General features: G+C 42.3%; 1 protein-coding gene across 1 annotated transcript; it reads right to left on the reverse strand.

Annotated features, from left to right (window-relative positions):
• Positions 1-930: 930 nt before the first annotated feature.
• On the reverse strand, positions 931-6,858 carry acta2 (actin alpha 2, smooth muscle). The gene is made up of 9 exons (XM_036520631.1): positions 6,788-6,858; positions 4,695-4,866; positions 4,241-4,369; positions 3,467-3,577; positions 3,086-3,170; positions 2,844-3,005; positions 2,261-2,452; positions 1,848-2,029; positions 931-1,505 (listed from the first exon to the last, which is right to left on the reverse strand). Exons 2-9 carry the CDS (start codon positions 4,821-4,823, stop codon positions 1,362-1,364), a joined length of 1,134 nt encoding a protein of 377 aa, XP_036376524.1. The 5' UTR covers positions 4,824-4,866; positions 6,788-6,858; the 3' UTR covers positions 931-1,361.
• Positions 6,859-13,204: the final 6,346 nt, after the last annotated feature.

Raw genomic sequence — 13,204 nt, forward strand, 5'->3', positions numbered from 1 at the left:
TTGTTTGGCTAACTGCTGTAAACTGACCCAGTGGCATAGCCGAATACATGCAATACACCATTGTCGTGGCGTTGTGTGAAAGTGAAAACTGATGACATACATAGTCAGATCCGAGTTCGCAGGTTTACAGTTACAGTTCACTGGTTTTACTGCTGTTTTAATAATAAATAATAACTTACATCTTGTCTTCTTGTCTGTCTGTTGAACTCACAGTGAAAAGTGTCTTAGGAACACTTTTGTTGCCTAGCAATTTCCTGTATACATGTGCCACAACACAGAAGTTGGGTAACATTGTTTAGTTACTTAAGTGCAATGAACACGGTTGTATAAATGGAGTTTGACATTAAGATTAATGCTTAATCTGCCTGTTAGGGGTAGAGAGCACTGGCCATGTGTGAGAAGGAAGATGCACATTGAAAACAGGTTACAATGGCAGAACCTGTCTGTCAGGAATGTGGGGCATGGACTATTTTGCCTCATTCACAGTGCATGGTTTCCATTGGGGCCTGTTTCCCTCACACATGGGAAGGAATGCTGTACAATTAAAATGAAAAAATGTGTGGAATTTTGATGAAATGTCTGCCCGAGTGCCTTGGATACTACTTGTCAAATGGGAATAATAACAGACTGTGAAGAGGCTGGTTGTAACACAGACAAATGAAGGAGAACATCTTGCTAGTTAAATGATTGGTCTTGTGATGACATTGATGGGGGGTTTATGCTTCCAAATGAGTCATCATTTGAGTTGAGTTATTCCATACTGAATTAGTGACTACTGGTATGCATAGAATTTTCTCTTATACATAGAATATTTTTTTAGTAAAACTTGAGGTACCACACATATAGAATTGTGTTTTTTGATGAAATTAAGATTTTTACTGAGATTCATACAAAATTTATAAAATTAAACATACTGGTCAGAAGCACAGATCATTTTTGAAGAGCTTTATTCCTTCCTGGAGTGTTCACAATGTAACCATCCTTTAAAAACTGTTATGGAAAGCATACAGCGGTGATTGAACTCATGCAATACTTGCAGAATCCAGGGACATTTACTGCATTTGAACACAAGAGGGAGACTGTGATCTGTGTTCTTGCAACAGGTGAGGACACAGTGCCAGCATCGGTCTGGGAGTTTCCAGCAGGGTGGAACTCTTTTAACTTTCCCTACAGAAACTTCCCCAGCTGTTTACAATGGCAGAACATTCAAGCTTTATTCATTCCGGAAGAGGGAAAAAAAAAAAACAAAACAAACCATTCACTCAGTAGTTGGCAGTGCAAAGATGGAAGGAGAGGGAAAAGATACATTCACAGTTTACAGGCAAAGAAGCAAGACAGTGAGAGGTTGGGGAGGGGGGCTTTTAGAAACATTTGCGGTGAACAATGGAAGGGCCGGCTTCATCATACTCCTGCTTGCTGATCCACATCTGCTGGAAGGTGGAGAGGGAGGCCAGGATGGAGCCTCCGATCCAGACGGAATACTTGCGCTCGGGTGGTGCGATGATCTGGGAATGTGTAAGAATGTGTCATGGAAAGTCAGATTAAAGGTCAGTGCTCTCTAATAATTCTGTAAACTTTTGTTCTTGATCGTGCTTTTCATTCATAAACGCAACAAAAAATAAGCCAGCAGGATAACTCGGTTGTGTTAAAAAGGCTTGCATCATCACAACAGGGCTTCACAAACTGTTTCAATAAAAGGATTGGCTGGCTTCCCTCCCATGAGACACAATTGTTTAGACTACTGCTTGGTGAGTCTTTAAAAAATTATTTCAAATGTGAAAAAGACATATTTCAAGCACATTATCAAGGTTTGGGAAGGGTCGTCATCCCAGTGTTTGAATACACACCTTGATCTTCATGGTGCTTGGGGCCAAAGCTGTGATCTCCTTCTGCATTCTGTCAGCAATCCCAGGGTACATGGTGGTGCCTCCAGACAGGACGTTGTTGGCATAGAGATCCTTACGGATGTCAATGTCACACTTCATGATGCTGTTGTAGGTGGTTTCATGAATGCCAGCAGATTCCATACCTGGGGATCACAAGAGATTGTCAAGTCATCCAGAAATAGGTTCCCAAGGAGAAACTGTGAAGAGGGCAGTTCACACACACTGTAGGTCAATGACAACAATCTGTCATTTACCATGGATGTCAAGCATGTGTTGTAAATCATCAACATGGCTTAAGTCTGAAGTTCAGTGGACAGAGATCATGACTTAATGTGAATGTATTTAAAAGAGCACAGGTGGTGGAATAAAAGTACCGATAAAGGAGGGCTGGAAGAGGGTCTCAGGGCAGCGGAACCTCTCGTTGCCAATGGTTATGACCTGGCCATCGGGGAGCTCGTAGCTCTTCTCTAAAGAGGAGGAGGAGGCGGCGGTGGCCATCTCATTCTCAAAGTCCAGGGCAACATAGCACAGCTTCTCCTTGATGTCACGGACAATTTCTCTTTCAGCTGTAGGCGGGAGATGAAAGCAGTGAGGTACTCACATGAAGTCCAGGAAACTCTAATGTATGAGTGTTTCAGGTCCAGCTACTGATATGAAAGACCTGATGATTCTAGTGATGTACTGAAAGAAACTGTTTCTCAGTAATGAGACCACGCATTGTGTAAGCTGTTTGGCTGCTGTCTGAATCTTTGAACTAAGGAGTCCTGAGGAGCAAAGGTTTGGTTTAACAATTGAAGGGGCATACTTTTCACTGTAAACCATACAGAGGCCAATACCATGATTCTACTGACAGAGCCTGTGACTCTGAGCAGCTGCTAGCCCTTGGTTCTACAGCATGTGGACTTGGCTGTAAAGAACATTAGCCACGCACTCAATGTACTGCTGGGCTCTACTCACCAGTCGTGACAAAGGAGTAGCCCCTCTCGGTCAGGATCTTCATGAGGTAGTCTGTGAGATCGCGGCCAGCCAGGTCCAAGCGCATGATGGCGTGGGGCAGGGCGTAGCCCTCATAAATGGGCACGTTGTGGGTGACACCATCACCGGAGTCAAGGACGATTCCTACCGAGTGGAGCACTGGGTTACACACCTGTCTGAGTGGCCAGTGAGATACAATGTCACAAGGCCATAGGTGAACTAACCTGTGGTGCGGCCAGAAGCGTACAGGGACAGCACTGCCTGGATGGCCACATACATGGCCGGTACATTGAAGGTCTCGAACATGATCTAAAATGAGGAGACAATTAAACTATTCACGAGTGGCTGGTACAGACCAGTTATCCTCAACACAGCTGCGATTTTAACTTAAAGAACAATCAACCCAACACATAAAATTCTCTTGCCAATAGCAACATTTGTGATCTTGATTTTTCACACATTAATCCAGCTGCACAGTTTCTCATATGTGTGCGATTGAACCTTTACTTTCATTTTAGTGAACGCAGAGTTCTTTTCATTGGACCCTGTGATTGAGTACAGTGAGTTCCCAGCCATGCTATGCATTGGGTCTGTGCGAGCATCACCTGGGTCATCTTCTCCCTGTTGGCTTTGGGGTTTAGGGGAGCCTCGGTCAGCAGAGTAGGATGCTCCTCTGGGGCCACGCGCAGCTCGTTGTAGAATGAGTGATGCCAGATCTGATGAGCAACACAAACGAGTGAATCCAAGGATACAAGTGAGTGATCAGTCAGATGGGTTTCATGTATTATTGCACGTCCACAATAGAATTACGGCAGAGGGCTTTGCAGAGCTCAACATGAAAATATTGTGCAACCGCAACATAAATATTAAAACGGTAAAAAGATAACTAGACCAAACCATCTGTAGTACCATCTGGTGAGGCATAACTGGCTGTACTTGGACGAGGTTGCACAACATGTGTTTCACTCTTAGTCATCAGGACTGAGTCATGGAAAGTCAAATGGTGTTGATTCCAGTTTAATAAACCTGATTAGAAACTTTTTCACAACCTCCCGTGGCTTTCAATGAAGTAAGATAAGGGCCGTGACTTATCATAAACAATCTAAGAACTTTGGTGGCAAGGGTTTGGGTAGCATCTACAACATGTCACAATCCCTTAGCTCTAATGGTCGATGTCGATCATTAGCTTGTTTATTCGCTTGCTCTGTTCATTTCCCCATTTCCGTGTTCCGCTTGACCTCTCCCATGTCAGTTTCTTTTAGGTGAATTCCGGCAGCTCTCTCTATTTGACTGTATGGTATGTCAGTATCATGCCTCAACTGAAGCCTGACCACAAGGAGCCTGCCAAATGCATGCAGTAACTGGATTAGAGTCCTCACCTTTTCCATGTCATCCCAGTTGGTGATGATGCCATGTTCAATGGGGTACTTCAGGGTCAGGATACCTCTCTTGCTCTGTGCCTCGTCGCCTACATAACTGTCCTTCTGGCCCATTCCCACCATCACGCCCTGGTAGCAGGAGAATGTGAAGCAGTGGTGAGTAACAGACATGTTCTCTATAACCGAGCAAAGCATGTGCAGCACAGTATTCAGCACTGCAATCAGTATCTCTGTGGAACAATGAAATAAAACATCAATACCATGAAGGCTGATTCAGTATGAGATAAATCCTTATACAAGTGAAAGGGAAGGTGAACACCACAGTTGTATATGAGAGAAAAACTGTTGTCAGTCCTCCTTCTGCATCTGCAAGGTCAAAGGTTAAGCTTTATGTTGTCCCACGAGGTGGTAGTTTATTCCAGCGTTCCACTCCGGGGGTCGAATGGCTTCTCACCTGGTGTCTGGGACGGCCCACGATGGAAGGGAACACAGCTCTGGGGGCGTCGTCCCCGGCGAAGCCTGCCTTACAGAGACCTGATCCATTGTCACACACGAGGGCAGTGCTCTCTTCCTCGTCGCACATTGTCGGTTCTCTTCGCCTTCTTCACTCAGACAGGAAACAATCACTGCAAGTAGAGCGCCCACACTCACCACCTGATCTATCAGACTGTGCCATGAATACACCTCTGTGCCTCTATACAGCCCCACACTCACCACCTGATCTAACAAACTGTGCCATGCATGAGCCTCTGTTCCTCTGGGCCACAAAGACAAGACACAGGACACTTGCTGCAGTGCCTATAATATTTCATCAGGTTAAATTTGGTGTGTGTGCATGTGTGTATGTGGATGTGTATGTGTGTGTGCGTATGTATATATATATATATATATATATATATATATATATATATATATATGTGTGTGTGTGTGTGTGTATGTGTGTGTTTGAGCAAGTGTGTGTGTGCCTGCACATGTGTCATCTGTCTTTGAAGGAACCACACCCGTCTAGCTTAGAATGCAGAATTCATTCAATGATTGAAAAAAAAATGTCCTTAAGGTTGAAAATGATGCTGCAGGTTATTCTTGTGGATTTCCTGTGGAAAAGGATTTTTTTTAAAAATTTTCATCACTTTTAGCTTTGAAAGGCAAAAATATAATCCTTTACAACTGCAAATTTGCAATATTGCAAAACTATGGCAAAACTTATTTGACATTCAAAATAGTAAAAAATGATGAGAAAGGAAGGATTTTTATTTTTGCTTAGCATAGCTTTGCTTAGCTTAAAAATTGTCATTGATTATGGCATGAAAAAAAATCCCTTTGAGTTTAAATGATAAGAATACCATGGCAAAGAATACATGCCAGGAAAAAAAGTGCTTTCCGAAAGCTACTACCATCAAGTGGATCGTACTACTCTCCCTGGTGAATGGATGTTGTATCATGGGAAAACTTCCTAATTAGGAAATGATGTGGAATGATGTCTGTCTATGGCTGCAAGCACGCTCCCTCTCCCTGGCCCTGCCTGCCTCCAGCAGCCAAAAAAAAAGAGAAGAGGATGGATGAGAGAGGGGAGAGGGCAGTTACTACGTAGCCTCCGCTGGAATCCTGGAGGACCATATTTAGTAATAAACCTTAAAACTCAAAGGAATCACGCTGCTCAAGCCAGAGTTCCAGCCTGACCGAAAAGTCCCCCAGAGCAGCTGCCCTGACGTTCTCTTTGCCAAGACTCTATTAGGCAGGACACCTCCTGCCCTCTTTCACACTCCAGCGCAGATAGCCCCCAGTGAACAGTCCACCTCAAGAGGGATTCTGACAGTCATTTTAGAAGTTCTGACAGAGCACACACCCCCTAAAACAGCTGCCAGTCACATGCACCGATGCAAAGTCCAAATCTCAATTTCTCAGATAGAAATTGGAATTGTTTGCCATAAGCAAAATTGTGCAATTGAAATGAGTTAGTTTTAGCCATCCACTTTTGTCATATCATCAAACTAGCAACTTGCATCACCAAGCATATGATGATGAAATTACTAAAAAACAATAGGAGGCAGCAGGTAGCATTGTATCATCCCTTATTAGAGATACTATTATTAGATATCCCCTATTAGAGATCCCTCAGCAACAACCTTTTATATGCATCATGAAATTAGGGTATAGATTACAGTTCCTTTAACTGCATGTCAATTCAAACTCTTTCTCCAGCTATGCCACAAACAATTCACCTCAGCTACTTCCAACAGGGGAATGAAGCCACAAAACATGCAGATGAAAACATTTCAAAAACATTTCAACAACATAAAGCCAAAGACTTGTACTAGTCTATTTAAGATTAGCTCATATACCTGTCTTGCATTAGCATGCACATGTCAGATAACACAAATCTAAGACACTAGAGATTATTTGGCACTCTGATTTGAAGTTGCTGCTGTGATGTTGTTGAGATGACCCTGATTCTGCCCGGGTCAGATTAGCGGGAGATTATCAGACAGCGAGCCAGCGCTTGGCGGTGGCGAGGCAAGCGGCGGGATTAAGGTGCGTCTCACTTACCCTGACAGCGCCTGGCCGGGGTTTGCCGCTCGGGGATGGTGTACTACACGTCTGCCAGGGGAGCGTTTATGTAGCTCCCCGGCCAGCTCTTCCCCCTCCCACATCCCAAACAAGGAGCCAGGGCCTCAGGCTGTCCCCTGCCTCACTCCAGCACTGCCTTTTAGGGCTGGTTGCAGAAAAAAGTCCAATCCGGGCGGGCGGCAGAGGCCCCTGTCTGATGCGGGGCATTCCAGGGGCCATCCTCCGCAGGAGCCAGAGGCCTCACCATCCTGGAACATAAACACAGAGTAGCATCCGCTGACACGCGTGCCCACATCTTGCAGACACTCCTCATTCAGCCAGCCTGAGAACCCATTGCATCCACCAGCAACGAGTGAGCATCATATCAGTAAAACTACCTTGTCTGTAGGCAAGGGCACTCAAGGGCACAGTGGTTAGGGAGCTGTGCTTATAGTACGAAGATCTGAGGATTCCATTCCCAGGTGGGGGACACAATGGCACCCTTGGGGAAGGTATTTACCTTATATAAATGGGACCACATGAAATGAAACCTGGATAACACCATGTCTGCTCATCTGCTCACTAAATATGTAATGTAGTGTTGGATGTTGCGGGGGTCTACTTTAGTATACACAAATGCACATTGTGGATGACACATGACTGTGAAAAATACTACAATACTGCTGCATCATATCAATCATTTTAATTTTCTGTTAATAATCTGTTAAATTTTCCACAGATTATTTCCCTATAAATACATTGTGATTCATATCCGGACAAAGCATTCAAACCTGTTGTTCAACAAGATGGTGAAACGCAGATTTCCTTTCAATTTGAAAGAGTGGTGTATTTTTGTCAGTGCGCACATCCTCTCCTTTTTGGTTCACAGTTCAGATTTCAGTCCTCTGCACTTTCGTTTTTGACACATCCGAGCACCCAGTTCTGTCTTTTAAGATAAAGCAACTACCACACCCAGTTTCTAATAAAGAAATGCTCATTTCCTTCTACGTATCATTCCACTCAACAATAAAGGGGGATGTTTTAAAAATTCTATTTGTCCCTATTTGCGTGTCTCCGGTTGTTGTGACTTTCAGTTTTAAAATGAAACAAGTCCAAACGTTAAACCCTGATGGAGGTTTTCCCTAATTTCCCTAATGTCATCTGTGAGTTACATTATTACTGTGTGATACACTACAGTATGTTATATTTTATGTATGTTAATCGAGCTCACTTTCACTGAATGATCTCACAATGACTCTCACGATGAGAAGTCCCTGATAGCAGAGCTGCTTCTGGTCTGAGCATGAATGAAGTTGTGGCTAACTCTCTGACACAACCCATGCGTTAGGAGGAGTTAGTCTCTATCACTAATGGCAAAAGGCTGCGACCGAGGCCTATTACATGTGCTAAAAAGGAAACGTGGGCACATTTAACTAAACTCAACTAGGGTCACAAACCAAATTCAAGCTACAGGTAGGAGAAATGTTTAGGTCTGACTTCATTGCAGGACAGCAATGATTTACAGTAGGCTGAGTAATGCAAACACATGAGCTCATCTTTTGGTAAGAGGCTTCTCCTATAATGCATCTTCATGCTTTGCAGCTAGCCCACATTTTGAGCATATCTCTGAATGTATGTCTGCCTGTTCTTTATATTGTCTACACATAAGCAAATGGCATCTGGTATTTGTGTCTTCTCCATTGGTACATCATACTGTAAAACTGTGGCATGGAAAAATTTGTGGAATGCTCATTGTTTTTTGTAAGACAAATTTTGCGTGTCTTAGACCTCCCTGTGTTTAGAGAGGTTACTGTGTTATCAACTAATCTCTCTTGTTTGCACATGTTCGGAAGGCAAATTTCAAGGCAATTAACTAAAGAAATACTGTAAGATGGACAACAGTGGTTGTGTTCACAGCTTTGGTCACTCTCACATATGACATGGCTTATAACCTGTGGCTGCAAATCACAACCTGGCTTCATTGTCCCCAGAAATTCAAAGGCCTGTATTGCTTTACATTGCACCTCTGAGCTCATCACAGGTCTGTCTGTCTGTCTGTCTGTCTCTCTGTCAGATCAGAGCAATAATCCCTTGAGGGAGGCTCTACTTTTCACCCAGTGTTAGAACTTCAAGGATGACGATGGTCCTCTGTTAGCCTCATGACTTTTTCCACACATGCACATGGCATTTTCCAATAAAACATGATAATGTCATGATAATTATTCTTTCTCAGATTAAGATTGTCGCATTCCAAAGAGAACAAATAAAAAAGATGCTGGATCTGTTATAACCTCCTCCATTTATTTTTCATCTTCGATACATGAAAAAAAGGAAAAATCAAAAGGAATGTCCTTATGTTTACAAATGATTTCTGGGAGCAAAATCCTTTGGCGGAAAACACAAAATACATTAAAGTTCATCTTAGCACATTCAAGGAAGCTGAAAGCTTTTTTTCCACCCCGTCGTACATCGTGCGCACAGACCAAAAAAGGAGCGGTTCAGTAAATAAGGAGAGGCTTGGCAGCCTGCTTTTCTTCAAGGCATGTAAGGGAAGAGCGCGCCCCCCTCAGAGGCGCGGTCTGGGAAAACAGCCTGCGACTCCGGGTACAGAGCGCCTGCTTCCCCCGTTCTCCTCCGATCCGCCGATTTACGCTACGTTCAGAACACCCGGCTGATGAAATTCTTCACAGGAATATGTCACTCTGCACTTTTTGACCATGTTTAGTTGCACTCCGATGTTGTGAATCCGTCCTATATCCAAACTTTTTTTTGTGTGTGGAAGTTTTGTCTCAGAGGGATTCACTTTATACATGGCGAAACACACTCCTGTATTGCCAGAATTTTTGGGGGGTGGGGGGTGCACTTTTTCTTAAAATAATTTTATATAATAAAAAGCATGATACATACAACATTGATCTCTTGAATGAATTCTACTTGTGAAACGAAAAGTTTTCTTTGGGTGTAAACATTTCAACCATTATTTGATGAGGATTGCATTTGAATTATTATTAATACTTTTCATGTGAAAATTACAAGTCATGTATCAGTACTATGGGGCCTTTATTTTCATTTTTAAAAGACACGCAGCGCCAAATATATTCTGTATCCACATGAATATGCCTCATCAAATATTTCTCATATAACATACCTAAAATATCTGAAACTCCAATTGATGGTGGCTGGCTACAAGTGCTTTCAGGCAATTCACTTTTAACGCAGTCATAAAAAACCCAATGCTATTATTAAGATTTTGTATTGCTGTTACTTAATAGATTTGTCCAAGTACTCATGAGAGGAGATCATTCTTTCTACCAGATTCAAAACCACTTCAACAAAAAAATGTAAATGTGTTTTAAATTAATTTCCTACTCTGTGGACCAAAAGCCTATTCTTATCATGCCTTGCATTAATGGTAATTTCAATTCAGCTTTTTAAAAGTCCAAAGCAGCTCAGTTGGAGACATTAGGAGCCAGTCGGGGAGGTTAAGTGGTCCGTGCAGAGGAGTGCTTGATGAACCCCTGCCCAATTGGCATGTGCTTTGACCGAAAATGGCAAGGCAGCTGTGCTGTAGTAGGACTCCTCCAGCCTCTGTCTCATTGGATATCTAGCATCAACAGGCATCTGCAAAAAAAAAAAAAAAAAAAAACCAGCCCTGGAATGCTGCGCCGACTCCCGGGCTGCAGAGCGGTGTCTGGGCGCTTTCACTTCCTGCCTGTCGTGTTGGAACGATCATGCCTCCTGCTGCACCCGTATACTGTCAGGACTTAAAAGAGGAAGGGAATCCCCACTCTTCACTGCTAGAGCAAATGAAAAGAAATTACGTGTTTTACAGTAACTTCACTGCACGGTGGTATACCAATGTTTCATCTGACCTCACCAGCCACAGAATAATGTTCTCTGGTAATTAAAATGATTGTATTCTGGGGTGAATCAGCTAACCACAGCGTACAACTGTGTGCGAGTTCTGAGTGCAAGACAGCTGTTAGTACCATGGACTGTATTCACTGCTGTTCTGAGCACATTTGGTTAATTTACAAATTTGTAATATTTTTAAAGTTTGTATGTTCACAGCCTGTGTTAAAAATGAGCTCGAAATTGACCTCTTGAACTAATCACCGTACAGTTTTGGATCACGACTTCACGTGTCGCCATTTTTATTTTCAGTCATACTTTTGTTTAGTCATGTATTAGTTTAGCAGCACTAAATGTCCAAGTGGTCCCACCATACAATTCACGCAAATTTCTCACGAGTGACTTGAATTGATAAAAGATATCAACTGAATAGCACGCATGAGATGAGTCAACACAGTCACCGTGGAAACGGGGGCGTGGCCTTCTCGCAGAGACGCGTGACAAACAGGAAACGTATAGACAGTCCTTGCCGTGTGTTATGAAGGTGTAGTCACTGCTTGAAAATGAAAACTTCTTTTTGCCTACCTTTAGCGTGTATTTTGGTAAGTAGATAACGTTATGGTACTAAATATAACTTATATTTATGTGGTATGTCAGAGTGATTAGTCTTAGTCTATGTTGTTACAGTCAGCAAACTTACTGTGCCGTAGACCTACTGTAAGTTCCATAGCCGGATTTGGTCTCTGTTTTACCATCTCGTCTATTTAGCTGCACAGTCATTATCACTTCACTAATATAACAATATGATCCATAAACCCTAAATACATGTCAACAATTTAAATAAAACATCAAAAAGATATATTTCTTGTTTGTTTGAGTTAGTTTCATTTTCTGAGTAACCTTTTCAAAGTCTTCCATTCGCTACGATTGTGTCAAATATGTAAAACATAACATTACATGAAAACGTACAATTATTATAAAAGGCAATTGACTGTGGAACACGTAGATAAGATGAAAAACAGGTCGTTTTTTCTTCTTTCGATATGATTCTTCCTAAAGGCATCGTATAAGAGATGAATACTAACAAGTACCTAACATATTCCCATTCTTTTGCAGTTTGTCACATATGTGGCGAGTTCAAGTTTAGTGAAAAGAGCAGTCACAATCAACACTGCTGAAGACAGACATCGGGTAAAAAGAGAGATCTGCCAGGAGGGATATGATTCGCTCACAGGGTGTTGTTTTTGTCCATCCGGTATGAATCCTCTTAATTGTTCATTTTATGCCGGGCAGAGGCCCACGACAGGATAACTCATCCAAGCCTTTTCTGTTTACCATACACAAATATTACAGATCATCTGCAAAGTGAAACAGAGATGCCCCTGCAATAATTCTGATTTAATTCTATTTTGTGTTGTTTCACAGTATTATACTATCAGAGCCATGACACTGTGCGCCTGAACAAGTGGGCTTTACTCTGTGTAATTTGGCATTTCTCACCTCTCTGATTTTGGTGTTGGTCTTAATGCCCGCTGAGCCATGTCAGCATGCCCAAAGTCACTTTGCCTTTGCAGGAGACAGAGCAGGAAACAGGAAAGTTTTTTATGGTGAAACCACACCAGCAGTTTACAAAGACTCATTAACGTACCAATGACGTTACCGTGACAGTGTGGTAAACAGGAAGTTACATTACAATTTCTGAGTGTGAGCGAGTGACTGTATGGTGCGGTCACATCAACGAGCCAGAGAGTTTGTGAACCCGAGCAGTATTCTGAAATTCAGCCTAGCCAAAAGTGACCACCTTCTGCGTTTTTAACTTTATAATGAAATTTACCGTTTCTTCATTTATTGTATCTGGGAGGTCACAGTGTCACCATGATTTTTTCAGTGATGTGCTCACCACTGTTTTGCAATTCAGAATATTTAGGTCATTGCCCTTAAAGAAATATACACACTGAGTTGTTTAAGTGATGGTGCAAATATTGTACAGAGCTCAAAAAAACCAGTATAGACTGGTATAGACAGATGAGCCATTTTGTACAAGGTGAATACCAACAGGAGTCATTCAAACATATTTGAACTTTATTTATTTCCCAGTTCAATGTCTCGCAAGGTCATGCATGCATTGCTTCATGTACACAACCTAGTGGTGGTTTGTTCACATTGCATGGAAAGTAGTTTGCCAAATACTGAATAAAATGAGTGGGGTTCCTAAAAAAGGCCATTTGATAAAACACAGTGGGCCCTGTTATGTTTGTGGGTCCTGTGAGGTGGAGAAATGGAGGTGTCTCTTCCAGACGTCTGCATATGCTGAAACTATATAAGTATAATTATGCGTTATATTTTTGTCATTTAGCAGATGCTGTTATCCAGAGTGACTTACATATGTTGAACATTTTATCCATTTATACAGATCTATATTCACTGAGGCAATTGTGGACTAAATACCTTGCCCAAGGTTACAGCTGCAGTGCCCCAGCAGGAAATCGAACCAGCAACCTTTTGGTTACTAGCTCTGCTCTTTATCACTGTGTTACACTGCCAACCCATAAACCCGCAAACTGT

Source organism: Megalops cyprinoides, chromosome 1, assembly GCF_013368585.1.
Source record: "Megalops cyprinoides isolate fMegCyp1 chromosome 1, fMegCyp1.pri, whole genome shotgun sequence".
Taxonomy (NCBI): Eukaryota; Metazoa; Chordata; class Actinopteri; order Elopiformes; family Megalopidae; genus Megalops; species Megalops cyprinoides.